The sequence below is a fragment of the Schistocerca americana genome, chromosome 7, assembly GCF_021461395.2.
Source record: "Schistocerca americana isolate TAMUIC-IGC-003095 chromosome 7, iqSchAmer2.1, whole genome shotgun sequence".
Classification (NCBI taxonomy): domain Eukaryota; kingdom Metazoa; phylum Arthropoda; class Insecta; order Orthoptera; family Acrididae; genus Schistocerca; species Schistocerca americana.
The window spans coordinates 227,868,883-227,887,802 of NC_060125.1; the positions used below are offsets into that span (position 1 = coordinate 227,868,883).

The 18,920-nt window shown below is 37.4% G+C and overlaps 1 protein-coding gene across 1 annotated transcript; it reads left to right on the forward strand.

Moving 5' to 3' along the window:
- The first annotated feature begins 7,450 nt into the window (after window positions 1-7,450).
- On the forward strand, window positions 7,451-17,270 carry LOC124622222 (alpha-crystallin A chain-like). Its single transcript, XM_047147874.1, has 4 exons — window positions 7,451-7,610; window positions 7,722-7,940; window positions 16,643-16,864; window positions 16,953-17,270. The coding sequence occupies exons 2-4, from the start codon at window positions 7,722-7,724 to the stop codon at window positions 17,079-17,081; spliced, it is 570 nt and encodes a 189-aa protein (XP_047003830.1). The 5' UTR covers window positions 7,451-7,610; the 3' UTR covers window positions 17,082-17,270.
- The last annotated feature ends 1,650 nt before the right edge of the window (window positions 17,271-18,920 follow it).

Consider the following 18,920-nt stretch of genomic DNA (forward strand, 5'->3'; position numbering starts at 1 on the left):
TGTTAGCAAGAACTGGAAATTCTCATAAAGTGAACCCACTCAGATTTTTCAGAAAATTAGCATCTTACACTTGGACTAAAGATCTAAAATTATTGAAATTAAGTGGTATAGCTGGCTGTCAGATCACCCATTTCAACATATTAAAGATTTCTTGAGAAACCTGAGGATTATATTAGCATTTAACAAATCTTCCTATAATTTATTACATTATTATGTGCTGTGATTATGTTCAGTATAATTATGTCTTGTATACTCTATCCAGGTATTACGTACAGGGTTTATACCATACTATATTATAGTGTAGCTTAGAAATTTTCCTGTAATATATTTCACTATTGCTGTGTTTAATGTGTATACTACAGTTGAAAGTTCCTGGCAGAATAAAACTGTGTGCCAGACTGAGACTCGAACTCGGGACTTTTGCCTTTCACGGGCAAGTGTTCTACCATCTGAACTTCCCAAGCACGACTCATACCCTGTCCTTACAACTTTACATCTGCCATTACCTCGTCTCCTACCTTCCAAACTTCACAGAAGCTCTCCTGCAAACTTGCAGAATTAGCACTCCTGGAAGAAAGGATATTGTAGGCACATGGCTTAGCCTTATGGTACACAGGAGAGCTTCTGTGAAGTTTGGAAGGTAGGAGACGAGGTACTGGGAGATGTAAAGCTGTGAGGATGGGGCGTGAGTTGTGCTTGGGTAGCTCAGATGGTAGAGCACTTTCCTGTGAAAGGCAAAGGTCCCAAGTTCAAGTCTCGGTCCTGCACACAGTTTTAATTTGCCAGGAAGTTTCATATCAAAGCACACTCCACTGCATAGTGAAAATCTCATTCTGTATACTACAGTCAACTGACATTAGATTATTTTATTACTATGTATGTATTACTACATCAAGAATTTTATTCACCATAGATCATTTTACAATGATATTGGCTTCATCATACAGGATAATAAAATAAACAAGTGTCAGTACATTAAGAATACATTTCAAGCATGGCAGTGTACCAAATTACACCAGGATAGCTTCTAAAAGTTAATGCAATAAGCTATACTATACTCTAATATACTGTACTATTGTATTGTTTATTGTATACACTATGTAATTACACATGATTAACCACAGCACACATAATATCTTTAATGACAGACAACTTTTAAATGCTAATATCCTCCTCAGGCATCTCAAAGAATTCTTTAATGTCATAGAATGGATGATCTGACAGCCAGCAGTACCGCTTAATTTAAAAAAATATATCCATAGACTGAACACGAATTGGCAGTTTATTGACATTTTGTGTGGGTTTACTTTGTGGGAATTTCCTGTTCTTGCTAATCTGTGGCGTGATATGTCTAAATTACCCTTAGCCAATGTGTTGTGTTCATGTATTTCTCCTCTGGCAATAGATTCTGAAATACTATTTTAATATAGAGTACAGACACATAGATGTATAAATTTATAATTGTGAGTATTCTGAGTCTGGAAAAAAGAGGACGACCGTGCTCCCTATGACCTCTTTTACATATTATGCATAAGACATTTTTTTTTGTAATTTCAAGATGTTCTTGATGTGAGGGGAGTGTCCCCATATAATCAGACCATATGAAATATGTGACTGGAATAGCCCAAAGTATGTCACCCTAATGTACTCCAAGCCCACTACCTCCCTTAGTTTCAAGATGAGGTATGCCACTCAAGATATTTTTTCACATACGTGATTGACATGTTCCTCCCAATAGAGTTTAGAGTCAATGTGAATACCTAAGAGTTTTACCGACTTATTGCCTACTTCATTTGATGTTCCCATTAAAAGTTGTTGGGTTTTATCAAGATTGGCTGCAAACCAGTCCAGGGTCTTATCAAGTGTTTCTTTTGTTAGTTTATTCAGCTCTGAAATGTTCTGATGTGTGGTAAGTAGTGTTGTATCGACAGCATAACACACGAGAGGGTGGGCTATGTTTTAAGGTAAATCATTAATAGCTACAATGAAGAAGAAGGGTCCAAGGATAGACTCTTGTGGTACATCTGTGCTGATTTCCATTATGCAATAATTTACATTTCTGACTGAAGCAAATTGTTTTTGGTTACTTAAATAAGAATTTATTGCAGCTAAAGTGCTCCCTCTCACCCATAAAACTCTAGTTTCCCCAGTACTATGTCAACAGAGATGCAGCCGAAAGCTTTGCTTCAGTCACATAATACCAGTGACACCATGTTATTGTTTTCAAAAGCTGTTAAGGTTTGGTCAATGATTTCCAAGATAGCCCCTGTTGTTTTTCTGCCTTTACAAAAACCAAACTGATTGCTACATAGGATATAGCGTTTTTCAAAGAAGCTGCTTATTTGTGCGTGTGTCAGTGCCTCAAATATCTTTGAGTATATTGGAACAATAGAGAATGGTCTGTAGCTTTGTGGAAGATGTTTGTCCCCTTTTTTTTAAAAACTAGGACAAATTTTTATACCTTAAGTGCATTTGCAAATACTCCAAATTCTACATATTTATTAAAAATAAAAGCTAATGGTTTGGCGACTGAGTGTATTGTATTTTTAATTATGTTATTTGATAACCAGTAACAGTCCATACTTTTAGAACATGAAAATTTGGATACAGCTTTTATAACATCGGCAGGTGTGACAGTCCTCCATTGAAATACCAGGTTAACAGGCAGTGGTGTTCCAACAAGGTCCACTGCAGATGAATTTGTTGCTTTAATACTGTTACTTATTTCTTTAACTGAGTTTAAAAAGTATTGATTTAATTCCTCGGGTTCAAGCAGAGCTGTTTCTGTGCATTTTGGTGTATTCTGTTGTTTTATTATTTGCCATGCTGCCTTGCATTTATTGGGAGCCCTTTTATATAGTTCTCTTGATTTTTTGCTTTCCTTGCCATTGCTAGTCTACGTTTTATATCCTCTCTACTTCGACCATCATCAGTTATTTTGCAAGGAAAGCGTTTCTGAAGAAGAGAAATTTGTTAACATCGAGTATAGATTTAAGTGTCAGGAAGTCGTTTCTGAAAGTATTTGTATGGAGTGTAGCCATGTATGGAAGTAAAACATGGATGATAAATAGTTTGGACAAGAAGAGAATAGAAGCTTTCAAAATGTGGTGCTACAGAATAATGCTGAAGATTAGATGGGTAGATCACATAACTAATGAAGAGGTATTGAATAGAATTGGAGAGAAGAGGAGTTTGTGGCACAACTTGACAAGAAGGGACTGGTTGGTAGGACATGTTCTGAAGCATCAAGGGATCACAAATTTAGCATTGGAGGGCAGCGTGGAGGGTAAAAATTGAAGAGGGAGACCAAGAGATGAATACACTAAGCAGATTCAGAAGGATGTAGGTTGCAGAAAGTAATGGGAGATGAAGAAGCTTGCACAGGATTGAGTAGCATGGAGAGCTGCATCAAACCAGTCTCAGGACTGAAGACAACAACAACAACATGATTTTTTTGCCAGAAGAAGTTTAGCTTTGTAGTATTTCTTGCATTTCAGATATGACCTTTGAATGTTCAAGCTCTGTTCTGCTCCTTGGTTAGCGGCTTGCTTATGTATCTGGTACAGCATATGCATGTTTCCATTAATTTCTGCTAGCTCTTCTGTAAACCAATTCAGACTTTTCTTTTTCATTTCACTTGGATATCTAATTTTTTTTTACTGATGAGCAACAATACTATAAATCTGTGTACTTTTTAAAGAAGTTATCAAAGGTAATTTCAGATTCCCTTTTTCCAGACTGACAATTATATATGAAGTCCCAATCTGCACCTCCTAATTTATCAACAAATATACTTATGTATTTTTCCTTTTGTCCTCATATCATTACTACTCTAGGTTCTTCACTTTTAACTGGCTGCCTCTTACAGAGTGTAAGGAGTAGTGGTTCATGATCTGCAGGTACACTTCCTGCAAGGCTGACAGTAAAATCTTCCCTATGCAAATTCACAACAATATTGTCTATGCAGGCATTCCTATGTGTGGCACGGTTATTTGTACAATGATCTTAGCATATTCAAAAATGTCCTAGCAACTGGCCTCTGTGTGTGTTTACCATTTCTATGTTGAAATCACCTCATATAGCAATTTTTATTTTACTCTTCAATATTTTTCTAACTATTAATTCACATTGTTCAATAAACAAATTTACATCACCATCTGGCGACCTATAAAGATTAACTACCACTATATTTTCATTCATTAGTTTTACACAACTAAACACCCCATCTAGTTCTGAGGAGTATATAGATACATAATTTCTAGAAAACTTTATTCCTTCTTTGACAAAAATTCCAGCACCACCATTTTTTCTCTGTTTTCTACATATCATGTCTCCCACAACATACCCTTGGGGAACAAACATATTTACTTGTTCTTGGGTTAACCAGTGCTCAGATACACATATAACATCTACATGTTCAGTGTTACATAAATGTTCTAATTCTAATATCTTATTTCTAATACAACATATGTTAACTTGTAAAAAAGTAAGTAGTTTGTCTCTGTTTGTATTCCTCTGAGAGCAATTTGAATCTACATTTGAAGTTGTAGGTTCAGTTAATGTCTTTCATCTTGATGCACAGTGATCATCTGTGTTATGATAGTCACATACCTGTTCATCCACTTGATGGCTCACTTTGTTAACTGCTTTCTGTATTATACTCCAATGACAAAGCCTATTTCATTGTAAACGGATCAATGATGAATAAAAATTCTTGATTCTTGATACATTTATTTGTTTTATTTATTTATTTAAATAAAATAAATTTGTAATTACATTTACCTGGGAAAAATGAACAAAAAACTTAAAATAGAATTTTATATCTTGGGATAAATTTGAATAATGACTTGCCAAAGGGAATGAAAAGCATTACTAAATACATCTGTAAAAAGGCAGCTAAAACATTCTTCATAAGTAATGCACACTACGCAATCAAAGATTAATTTACCTAGAAGTCATAGAGTAGTGGGAAAGAATGAAAGGAGATAACTACAGCACCTTGACATATTTACTGCTTCCATAAGAAAATCATGTGTCAAGATATAAAATGCATGATAGTATTATTTGTGCAAACTAAGTTAACACGTGGAGTGGTGGTTGATGGGAGTGACCGTAAAGGCATTTCCTTTTTACAGTCACTCCCAACAGCCAATGCACTGAGTGTCAACTTAGTTTGTGCAAATATTAATGTCAGCTGACTCAGTTTTTCAGGTTGACTGGGAGGCATGGTTGACTGTGGCAGAAAAGGAATCTTGAGTTGCTGCAAGAGGCACAGCAGCATCTTCACAGTCCAGAAGGAACTAACACATGTCCTTTGTGAAACTGCAACACAGTATGCCATGAGGATATATATATATATATATATATATATATATATATTTTTTTTTTTTTTTTTTTTTTTTTTTTTTTCCACTGATCTAAGCTCAGATGGACAACTTGTCGGCTTCTACAGTTCGCAGCTGACAGAGGGGCCTAATATTGTTCACTAGGGTTGAAGAGTAACTTGCATGCTGTACAATGAGCAAATGTTCGTTTCAATGAAATATCGTCATCAACAGTACATTAACTTGGAAAGAGCGCATTGTACATGTATGCATCAAGCTTTCATTAGCCCTCTACCTTCTGTGGAAAATGTTATGCTTTATTACAGATAATACCTACTGGCAGTCTAAACTAAACTAAACTCCGTCCTAACAGGCCTCGGAAGCCCCAACGGTACTGACCGGCCGCCGTGTCATCCTCATCTCACAGGCGTCACTGGATGCGGATATGGAGGGGCATGTGGTCAGCACATTGCTTCCCAGCCGTATGTCAGTTTCTGAGACCAGAGCCGCTACTTCTCAATCAAGTAGCTCCTCAGTTTGCCTCACAAGGGCTGAGTGCACCCCGCTTGCCAAAATAGCGCTCAGCAGACCGGATGGTCATCCATCCGAGTGCTAGTCTAGTCCGACAGTGCTTAACTTCGGTGATCTGACGGGAACCAGTGTTACCACTGCAGCAAGGCTGTTGGCCTGCTATGCCTTATTTCACAGCAACGTCTGCTATCATATTCTGCTATGAGGTCGCTCTGCAGAATGTGAGAACATATTGTTGCTACAGAAGGAACTAGTGAGAATAATTACATCTAGGAAAAAAAAATAATTTGACAACTGCAAACTTATCTTTGCTAGATATGCAGTTACGAATATTTACAGCCAATATGTGTTCAACTGCTTCATTCACATGAAGCTGAACATGATAAGTTTTTGTGTTTTGGTAGCTGATGACAACAACTGGTAACAGAAGTAATAAACAAAAGAGTAAAAACTGCCCAGTGCTTTTTTAGTACAACAGTCAAATGAAAGGACTAATCCCAAATATAGATGCTGCTCATTTATCAAAACCACACTAGGCCTAAATAGGTATCACTGTAAGGGCATTTTTAATCAATTATTAGTTGTTTTTCATGGAAAGGATGTCACAACAGAAAGTGACAGCTTTAAGCAGTGCATTAAGTGGTACTGGGACCCTAATTTATTAAGATACTTATGTTTCTGGATTGCAAAGGTACTAACATATTGTAAACGAATGAACTGTAACCCTGCGGCATTTCTGGACGAGCAAGGCATACGCGTCAAACAACGACCATATTCATAAGTTATTGTAAGTATTTGTATAATAAGCAACTGATAGTCGCCAGTTACGTCCGCGACTGGGACTCCGAAATATTTCTGTGTCCCTTATGCTATTTACATCATATTAGTTTCAGTTTTTTTATTACAACCGCTCTCTTCTGCTTACTTCTTATTTTTAAATATTTACACACGCATTTGCGTAAAATAGTTTATACGCCAATAGTAAGCCTACTCCCAATACCGTACGAATGAATCTCAGTTGTTAAAAAGCACGGTCAAAAATCTCTCTCTCTACGGTATTTCGTTACTTTATATTTTGTAACTGTCATTTGAGTTTACTGGGGCTGTTATTCGATTTACCTCTTTGCAGACATTTTAACTTTGTAATTTTTCATTTTCTAAGAGTTTGTGATCTATAGGAACAATAAGTAGTATGGTTTTTATCTTGCGCGATCTGCTTTCCAACTTTTAATAGCCCACCTTTAGAAAAATTACATACATTTTCCAGCAATCAAATCGCAAATAGACACATTAATTTTCGTGTCGTACAATCATTTTTATTTTGCCATTGTATTTTATATGTATTTATAAAATTAATAGCAATTGATTATTATTTAGTATCAGTCAAAGTAGTTTCGCAGTAGAAGGTATGTACTTATCGTGTCATTAATTTTGAAAAAAAAAAAAATCAGAAATAACAAACAATTTTTGGTTCTCTGTTATATGAAATTACGAACACAGTCTTGCATTTGTTACAATACTCTGTATACATTGGTTTGAAATTCTGTGCTAGAAACATTCGCTACATGTTGATTATCGATTAGAGCCAGGAGAGTCACGAAAGTTCTCGACGCGGGAAGTTCGCCTATATAAACGCCAGCGCCCAGCGGCCCCTGAAAGATTGTGTCGTGTACCGTTCGCTATTGTTATCGTCGAGTTACGCTGGTTAATTTATTGCCTTTTCATTCAAAGCAGTTGTTGCTACCAACAGAAAAGGTAAGAGGAAACGTGTGTATACTATCAATTTTTGGAGTGTAGTTGCAAGTTGTTCTGTCTTGTATTTGTTACAAAATTTGAAGTATTGATGTTTTTGTTATTCCGGTATAGATGGCGACTTTACCTATGGTTGTCAGACTCCTTGAAGAGCTAAACCAGCCAGCTTCCCTATTCGATCAGAATTTCGGTCTGGGAATGCTTGCGGACGATCTCGTAGCTCCTCGTATTACTTCTGTACCATTGCTATCTGGCTATTATAGACCTTGGCGCCATCAGCCTACTAGCCGAAGTGGTACTTCCAACATCAAAAACAAGAAGGAAGGGTTTGAGGTAAGTGTTAAAATTATCTACGTTGTCAAAAAAAAAGTGGTTCGTTTTAAGCTTCAAAAAGGGGCTGTGGGGTGAGGAACTTCCTAAACGCTAAAATTTCTAGATCCTTCTCCCTTTTCCCCTCGTGCCCCCAACCCCCCCCCCCCCCCGTCCTTTTTTTTTATTATGAATGGAAAGCTACGATTTCATGAAATTACTTTGGCGGCGGCGGGGTTTACCAGTTCAAGGTGTGTAATTTTAACCTCTCGTAAGTTAAAGGAAATTTTTCGGAGAATGAACACCTTATCTGTTGCTCAGCTAAGGACAGTCAGGGTTAGGGTACTTCTAACAGCTAACAGAACAATGCATACCGCCCCTCCCCCTCCCGCCGCGTCCATCGCAAAAGAAATTCCAGTAACTTCGCCAAGCAGGCATCTATTAATAGTGGTAAAGACGCCTTCACAAAGAATCAGTGAAGACTAAAAAGTTGTCCACAACGAATCTCGTAGCCCACATGTTTTCTCATTTGACTGTTTGCAGTTTGTGCACTCCTAATATATGATAGGTCAACTTATTGCAATACCTTAAAATATTTAGCCTACATATTAAGTGTAAAACATAAGTTATTTACATAAACTGAATATTTTCAGTATGATTGCACTACATACTAGTTATAACAATATTCCTCATTATTTACATATTTTTTCTACTCCAGAAACTTTTTTTTTTTAAGGTTGTTGAAGGCAGTTCTGCATGAAATATTGTTTGTAGATGGTCCTAACAAGCATTGTCTATATGTTCCCATTGAAGCTAGTCAACTATAATCCCCCAAAAATTTTGTAGAAGTAGTTTCTTCCCATCTTGTTTAGTCTATGCATATATGTGAACTCGACTCTCTTCTCATGACCACTGTTTCTCATTCACTGTGGTGTCATCAGCATACAGCCGTTCATAGTTCTCTCTGAATTTAATATTGTTTACAAATAAGTTTAATAGATATTTGACTTGTACAGATCGTTGTGGTGTTCCTTAAAATCACCTATTACAGACCTGTGTCCAGGTTATGTTATCACATACTACTTTAGGGCATTTTATCTATTGCATTGTATGTTACTGTATGCCATATTTCACATTTCTCAGTGCTGTATGGCTGATTGTCAAAAGGCATCAGACAAGATCGTGCAGAAACATAGCAGATAGTTTTTGTCTAATGCGTCTATAACACTCTTTGGCTTGATATACTGGTTTGAGTAGATTCCCTTTCTGGAAACCATGTTGTACTGTAAGTCTAAAATTCTGTAAGAATGTGATTAACTTACTGCACACAAACACTTGTAATATAAACTAGCTAGATACTAGTCTCTAGTTATTTGGATTATTTCTCTCCATCCATCCAAAAGAGATTCAATTACTTCTTTAGTCACATGCTTTATTAGAGAAGATCGATATTTCAACTCCTGATTTCGTGAATTCTAATTTCTGAATTATGTTAAGTTCTTTCAATGTTCCAGGAACATTGAGTGGGATGGTTGCTCCTAAGATGTTTAACCCCTGATGATTTTTCTTTTAAATTTTGAACAATAACTAAAATTGTTCATTATATTTTTGTTAACTTTGTCACTATTGTTCAGAGTTCTCATTGAGTTTAAAATCTGTTGTTAAAACCTGTGTTTAAACTCTTCTGGCTAAATCTGTATTTATGTCCTAGGCCATTTTTAATTTCATGATTAGAATTTGCTGTGGCTCTATCAAACTGGGTTTTACTTCTCTTGATTGCCTGCACTTCTGCTGTTTCTTTCTCCATGCTCTGTTAGTTCACTTGAGTCCTGGGTTAAATAATATCTAATTATTTTCTTGAGGATCTATTGCGTACTGTGAACTTGCTTGTGACAAGCCATTTTGGAGACTATGAAAATCGTGCTTTAGAGTGTTGGCAAATGCATTTTACTTCTCAAATGTGCTGTGCATTTTCAAATTTTCTTCAGAATTATTTTAAAAACTGTTTTTTTAACTTAGAGTCCTGACACCTCACTTTGCTTTTTGTATACAAAAACATTAAACTATGATAGTTGGATTGCTATTTCCAGAACTTTTGCTTAACATTCACTACTTGAATTATTGTCAATAATGGTCTGAGTCTGATCAATCTTGTCAGTACATCTTTTTTATATTAAACTGCAGTAATGTTCTTTCAAATTTTTTTAGGTTTTGATTCTCAGGATATTTTATCAAACTTGATGCTAGGCTCCCCAGAGAGTAGGGTGTTGCTGACCACACTGCCATTAGAGACATTGCCCATCAAACGCAAGTTCCCTAAAGGAAGTTTGGCTAGTATTAAGGTTTTAGTAAAACTGAAGTCACGAATGTCCCACATAAGAAAAAGTTTGACCACTTAGCTAGTATCAATAAATTGTAGTTGATCAGGTCTTGCGCAAGACCATTACAATATCTTAGAATATAAAATTTAGTTCTGCTTTCCAAAGCATTCGATCTTATAAATCATAACCCATTGCTGTTAAAACTGTGTAATTATGGTGTCCGTGGTATTTCCTACAAGTGGTTAGTCATAGTTAACTGAAAGGAAACGAGTACATATTGCTCAGGAGGGAAGTGTGTACCATTTTGAATATTAAAAAGTTAATTATGGGGTGCCCCAGGGCTCGGTATATCAGTGAAATCTGGCCAGCAGTATAGTTTCCCTCATGACATTATATTACAACAATTTAATGAAACCTGTAAAAGAAGAAATTAAAGTAGCTTAATGTAAACATAAGCTTAGGATTTTAAGAGACCTCTTCTCACTTTGGCCTCTGACAGTTACAAAAATGGGATTTTTGTGGAAGAAAACCTCGTCAGGCATTGGAACCTGTAGTAAAAAAAAATTAACCTGTGGCTGCTGTTAACCAAGTGTTGGGTGTACCACCAATAGTGATGCTGGCATTCTCACTTTAAAAGGAACCAGCAGAAACGAAGCCACGATTGATGATCATATCAACACACGTAAAATTTTCATGTGTGCACTGTTCCACATTAATAGCAAACAGAGTATGCTATACCTTAAACCAGAATTAAACTAGCACTTCAGTAGCATTACATAATATATATTACTAACTTTCCATAACTTACATTCAAAAAAAGTTCGTAAGACTGCTGTGAACTTCTACAAAATTTACTCAATGTAGCAGTCTGGTATAAAGCCTCCAGGCTATTTATACATTGTATGCAACAGGTGTTACAATTTGTACCATAACTGCCTTCCTAATTGGTTAAATTATGAAGTTCATAACCAGTTTGATTCTGTAGGTATAGCATAAACACGGTAATGAGTCTTGAAAAGACACAAGCTTTTTTAATTAGGATTGTCTCACTTTCTAGGCATGAAGGCTTTAGATTGCCATTCCGGGGAGTACTAACTGTAAGACATATCAAAAGATCTCTAATTTAGAGTACTACTGGAATAATGGCCTATTCACAATGCACAAACAGTTTCTTACCTTGTATGCTTGCATTGGAAAAACAAAGCACTTTCTGATTTAGACTGTGGCCTTTCCAGCATTTTTAGAGAAATCAACTTTACCTTAAATTTCCAAACTATTCTAAAGTGGTAGAATGAAATTTCATATTTGAAGACCTTGTATTGGCAAGTTATTAAATGCCAAGGTTTCAGGTGTACCCCTCAAGTACTTCTGGAGTCAATAAAAAGCTAAATTTCAAATTTTTAAAGTTTTTTTTTCTCCAAATGCAAATAACTTATAATTTTGTTTAAGAATACAAACTAAAAAAATGGCCCAGTTTATTTTCTTCCGAGGAAAGATTACTGGCGGTATTGTCTGAAAGTTGACAAAAACCCACAAGTGCACTGATAGTTGCACTATGGGGTCAAATGACTATATCCCTTGAAGTAATGATAGTGAAACTTTACCTGTGCTCATGCAGAGCATGTGCAAATGTTCACAAAAAATTGCAGCAAGGATGTATGGATTGATGAGTAACTTGGGGAAATAATACTTCAGATTGCAAAGTAACTTTTCTTGCAGCTGTTCCAATATGTTGGATTCCTGCCTCCATCCTCGCATAAAGTAGTCTTTCAAAAACTGTCTTGATTATTGTTACCATAATTTGTGTGCCTTTCTTATATATTCTACTGTGTTTCTGTAAGGCCTTTCCTTGTCCAGGCAATGAGGCCAAAAGTGTTAACACTAGAATTGAAATTGGGTTAATGCTGTTTTCTCCATTTACTTTGTTTCAGAATTGAGGAGATTCTGCCAATTTAATCACATATTTTATGGTTTTGTGAAACAGCATTCTTCCTTGGAGGTTGTCAATTGTAGGTGTCATCCTCGTTCATAGTTGTACTTACATTTGTTAGTCGTATTGCACCCAGTAGCTTGGCTCTCTTGCCCTTACAAGGAGAGGTCCCCAGTGGTGTAATAAGACTTTTCCAAACTATCTACACAGTGACGTAAATTAAGGTCCAAAGGGTGGCAGACTGCAGCCATTCACCCGGAGCGGCCCTCGTTTGCAAGTAATTGACAAGAGTCAGAATTTTGTGGCATTTAAACACGCACAAAATCCTTCCATTACCCAGTGTGGTTGGCCAGCCGCTGTGGCCGAGCGGTTCTAAGCACTTCAGTCTGGAACCACACTGCTGCTACAATTGCAGGTTCGAATCCTGCCTTGGGCATGGATGTGTGTGATGTCCTTAGGTTAGTTAGGTTTAAGTAGTTCCAAGTTCTAGGGGACTGATGACCTCAGATGTTAAGTCACATAGTGCTCAGTCCAGTGTGTTCATACACAGCTTCCTGTGCATGAACTTGTCAGTTCAACCCTTGTCAGGTGCTCAACTATTTAGAATAGTTATCAAAATTACTTCACTTTTATTCTATTAATTAGTTTAATTGTAATTTATTTCTATTCCCTTGTCACATCATTTTAATCACTGAACTTTTTACTTTGTTTCACTTTTCTTTGTCATTCTTTTTTCTTTTTTTTCTTTTTTTTTCCAATTGGAATTTTTGTGAAAATGAACATAATTACATTTATCTATAATACTGAATTGGTTGAGGATTCCAATCTGTTAAAGAACTGTATTTGTGCAGTGTTGTGAAAAATGTAGTTTTTTACCAGGTGTGCAATTTTTTGCGTGGTAATTGTAATACGTGCATAACATAACCTAAATAACTGTTGCACTATGAACAAAATAACTTTTATAAGTAAAACTAAATTCAAGAAAAATGAGAAATAGATAGGAGTATAACTATGTAGACAGAACACAGGGTGTTAAAACAAAAGAAATTAAATCGAAATCGATACTTAAAATTGCACTTGAGCAAAGAGTTCAATAAAAATTACTATTGAAGTGATTTCAGTAAGAATTTAAAAAAAAATGTGCACCTGGCTTGATTTGGTACTGACAACCTTATGCGTGTTAAGTTATCCTACCCATTCCAACATGCAACCAGACTGGACATGACTTTAATGCTACTGAGTGTCACACACACATTCGAATTTTTCTTTCCTCAGTTAATTGCAAATGAGGGCCCACTAGAGCCTACATAACTGTATAAATAGCTTCAAAAATTAGATTGTATTGCTGGGATATCTTCTTGTTAGTTACTTCATTCTGTTATTTATTCACACCAAATAAGTTAAATTTCTAGAAAACATTTCCACTTCTTCTAGGAGGTGAGTCAGTTTTTGTCAAAGCATATCAGTGTAAATAAGATTGTTTAACACGTAGCCCTTGTTGCTTATTGTTAAACACTCCTTGGCACTAACACTTTAGTGGTTAGAGGGAATTTAATGAAATAAAGCACGTTAATATGAAGGTACAGTACTAGAAGCATTTTAAGTCTTAGTGTAGGGTGAAATAATAAAATTACAGATACAGCATTAAGAAGTTTTCAAGAATATTGCCAAACTGCAAAGCTGGTGCTAAGGACAAACTTATGGCTAGAAAATTGGCAGAATTCTCTGGAATTCCTTGCAACAAAATTCCTTAATGCGTATGGACAGAATGGTACAGAGAGACTGATTTATTTGAAATTGGCACCAGGAAGCAAAATTTGCTCAGAAGAGAGTGGAGGTAGGCAATTTGAAGGTGGGGCATAGTTATAGCTCAACTTAGTTGGCAACATGAAGTGGGCAGAAGTGGAATATACATGAACGGTCGCTCGATTGTCGCCATGCTGTGTGCATTCTGTATCTGTTTTAATATTGTGCCCTATGTTTGTTCCTAGCCAGCATTAGTGTTCAAAAAAACTTCAGGTAAACTGGTGATGTGAAGAAAACTGTGGGCTTTCTGTTTTATAATCCACTCGCTACTCTGCTTTGAAATTTGCAGCTGCAGCTGCTGTTGATTGTGTACTCATCCTGTGAGTGAGACCTTCATTAACTAAAATACCTGCAAATTGACTGGTGCAGGAACTTAATGCAATTTTGTTGGTTGAGAAAGTGCATGCAAGTCCTTGTTTTCATGTCTGGTGACTTATTTTCCTTAAGTGATGAGGCTCACTTATTTGAAAATTGGCAGAATATACACAATTGGAGCCGTGATTACAACCCCCCCCCCCCCCCTCCTTTCCCCCTCAGAGACCACTTCCATTGACCCTACATTAACAGCAGGTAACAGTTAATGAGGTAAACTACGTATTAGGAGCTAGAATAATTTAACTGAAGGAATAATTTTAACTGAACAAGCAGTTTCAGTGCCTCCTGACAGATAAGTCCACATATCAATGAAATGGGTGTAGGAGGTGTATGGTTCCAACAGGATGGTGCCATGCTGTGCGTGCACACACATAGCGGTATTTTGTAACACAATTCCCAGGCTACATCATGACCTGGAAATCTGGTCAGATGGGTGATCGTCCCCTGTGAGGGGCTATCTAAAACCACTTGATATGAGTGTTGTCAGTAGGTTAAAATTGATGTAGTCATTATTGGTGCCCTGGGATAAATACCACGTAATAGCCAGGCTCCCAAGCTGTAGGAAGACAGTGAAGTAAAACAGTTACAAAATCCAGGTATCACAAGGAAATTAACTGAACTCACCTGGACTAGTACGTGAACATTACCCAAGTAGTGTAATTGTTGCTGGTAATTAATTTGTTGAACAAATTTTGAAGAAAAGTTCAAAATGTTAAGCAATATGAATTGCAGCTGCTGCTGTTTCTGCTGCCACCCCCTCCCCCAAAAGAGGCTATCAAATACTATCGTTAATTATTTTCTGTTGTAAGCTTCTAACAAGGGAACCTTCCCATCGCACCCCCCTCAGATTAAGTTATAAGTTGGCACAGTAGATACGCCTTGAAAAACTGAACACAGATCAATCGAGAAAACAGGAAGAAGTTGTGTGGAACTATGAAAAAATTAGTAAAATATACAAACTGAGTAGTCCATGTGCAACATAGGCAACATCAAGGAAATTGTGGGCTCGGGAGCGCCGTGGTCCTGTGGTTAGCACGAGTAGCTGCGGAACGAGAGGTCCTTGGTTCAAGTCTTCCCTCGACTGAAAATTTTACTTTCTTTATTTTCGCAAAGTTATGATCTGTCCGTTTGTTCATTGACGTCTCTGTTCACTGTAATAAGTTTAGTGTCTGTGTTTTGTGACCGCACCGCAAAACCGTGCGATTAGTAGACGAAAGGACGTGCCTCTCCAATGGGAACCGAAAACATTTGATCGCAAGGTCATAGATCAACCGATTCCTCCACAGGAAAACGCATATGATATATTCTATACGACACTGGTGACGGCATGTGCGTCACATGACAGGAATATGTTGTCGACCCACCTAATTTGTACACTTAGTGAATGGGTAAAAAGATTCTTCTACCTTGCCCGATTTAGGTTTTCTTGTGCATGTGATAATCACCCCCCCCAAAAAAGTGATGAAAACATAAGTTTGTCACATAGACTGAAAATAAAAAATTAAAATTTTCACTCGAGGGAAGACTTGAACCTAGGACCTCTCGTTCCGCAGATGGTCTCGCTAACCACGGGACCACGGCGCTCCTTCAGTTCCATTGTCCTTGATGTTGCCTATCTTCGCATGGACTACTCAGTTTGTATATTTTACTAATTTTTTTCATAGTTCCACACAACTTCTTCCTGTTTTCTCAATTGATCTGTGTTCAGTTTTTCAAGGTCTATCCACTGTGCCAACTTATAACTAAATCTGAGGGGGGTGCGATGGGGAGGTTCCCTTGTAAGATGTAACAGCGAGGAAAGAAATCTGATCAGTAAGCAAATAACAGTAACACTACTAACCTGTAGTTGATGGTTGATCCATATCCATGTCGTGGAACAGACTTCATCGGCTTTAGTTATTCCCCTTCCTTGATTTGACTTGCAGCAGCACTCCACGCAGCACACACATAAGATTGTGACAGGTAGAAATAGTTAAATTGGAGCATTAGGGTTTGTGTGCATCATACACAGCTTACAGCAAATTGATTGCCTCTTATTTTTTCGCAATCCTTTGAATTTTGCTGCTGGTTTTTAAGGTAATGGTAGCTAAGAGAATCCTAAGAATCGTTTCTGGAAATGATGTGAAGCAGTATAAAGTTCATAATTGGGTAAGAACATGTACCACTGAGGTAAAATGAAAATGTTTAACAAGACAATAAAAATTTGTTAGGAAATGTTATTGCCTTAAAATAAATGTCATGATTGCATCATGTTTAAAATGGGAAACTTAGCTAAAAAAAAAATTTTTTTTTAGGTCAGTCTTGATGTACAGCAATTCAAACCTGACGAGATATCTGTTAAGATGATGGATGACTTCATTGTTGTTGAGGGAAAACATGATGAGCGAAAGGATGAACATGGTTATATTTCTCGTCAGTTTACCCGGCGTTATAAGTTACCAGATGATGTAGAGCTTGAGCAAGTGGTTTCAAAACTGTCATCTGATGGTGTGCTTACAATAACGGCACCAAAGAAGGTAAGTGTGGGTAAAGTATTCTAAAATTTTCATAAAGTAAGAATTGAAAAGGTGACAATATTCTACTAATATCTTACAATTCTTTCAGGCATTGCCACCTTCAGAGTCAAAGGAGCGTATTGTTCCCATTGTACACACAAATCAACCAGCTGCTGCACAGAGTGCACCTCCCAAGGAAGCTGGAGATAACGAGAAACAAGAAAATATGGAGCAATAATTTGTGTCAATACATGACATAAAATTACTTGGTGTTAAAGTTTCTGTACTTGCTTAATATTCGTTATCAAATAATTTTTGATTTTTGTGCAGCATAGCTGCTTGTGTTTAAGACTGATTTGTAGTTAAGGGCAAATGCTTATGTTAAGACTGATATGTAGTTAAATTATAATAAATCTTATGTTGAATGGATTCTTCATGATTTTTAATGCTCTCCCCACACAAAAAGGAACTTCGGACAGTGAAAATTCGAGAATAACATTTGTGCTGAATAAAAGACAGAAAATTGTCAGGATACAGTACGAGCAGCAAGTTTTTAAAGGCAATGTGTTCATGAAAACATCAAACGGTGGTGGAAGTTGTTGAGGATTTATTTTAATCTGCTGAAAATTTCAGTTCCACATGTTGAAATAAAGTATACCTTGATAAATGTGGAACTGTAAAAGTGTGTGTGTGTGTGTGTGTGTGTGTGTGTGTGTGTGTGTGTGTGTGTGTGTGTGTTTCCTCACATTTGATCGACTAGTACTTCCATCGAAGATTGTCAGGCTATGAAGTCAGCAGGATCCAACCATACATTCCAAACCTGATGTGTTGCTACCAGTGCCAATATTATAACCACTCACGTGGCCTGTCAAAACATGGCCAAATGTGTTGTGTTGTTGTGTTAGAGATGCTCATGACAGCAGTTGCCTGCATCCTCCTTCCCACTGCATAAGTTGTAATGATGGCGATGCCAGCTCATCATTTTTATCTGTGATTGGGCAAAGGAAAAAGTTCCTTACCCTTTTGCTAGCAAGTTTTTGGGTAGTTGAAGGCTGTGCATTTTACCATCTGGCACTTAAAGTATCATTCTGGCTATACCTCGTTCTACGAAGGCCCTGGCTATGCAAACTTGAGACCTCAGATTCAGTACCGCAGTTGGGAAGTCACCCAATATTGTGGTAGCATCCGTCTTCTCCTACAGTTGCACAGAAAGCCACCTAATTTTCACCCCGTGCACCGAAATCATGTGCAACACTCCCACGAGTACAGGCTTTACATCCCTCCAGCCAACAAACATCTTAGTGTTCATCTGCCAACTGTAAAGGTTCTATGAAAATGAACAAAGGCAGTCGGTCGTCTTCCCTGATTTGGAGATCCTCTTCGGAGTCCACAGGCACACAAGGAAAATGCCAATGGCTCTATAGATTTCTTGGAACAGAATCCTACAGCCTCTGTGCTGTGTAGCAGTGAGTCTTGGAAGTCTACACTTGGCAGCTGCTAAGGTGATTGCCCTTAGTTTGTTCGCTCTTCCCCATTCTTTGTTATGCTTCTCCACTGGAAAATTTGTGGCAGTAGATAAAACAAGGAAGAATTGTGGCTGCTTCTTTAATTGCAGCATCCTACACACCTCTTCCCGTCTCGGGATGGCATTAGATTCGTAGGAAGTAGTGCTGGTCAGTTGGTAACCTCCCTTGCCTTAATTATTTATGTATTTACTTAATTTTTATTGTGCAAATATCTCCTTTGGTTCTCTTCGAGAACCTGTCGGAGATTCCCTCTTGGCTGACCTCAATCAACCCTACCTCATTTGTCTTAACACTGGAGCACCCACGTTCCTTTCAGAGTCCACGCACACCTAGTCAGATTTGGGCATCCCTGCTTGTCAGAGTGGTCTGTTCCCTCTGACATTCACTTGAGTGATCATTTCCCATGCATTGTCAGTTTGCTGACTGCTACAACCCCCCACCTGCCTGTAAACCCAACTAGCAGCATTTAAAGGCCAACTGGAGGCTTAACCCCTACCTGCCGCAGAATGTTCAGTATCTCAAACTTCTACTTTACTGAGCTGCATCCTGGT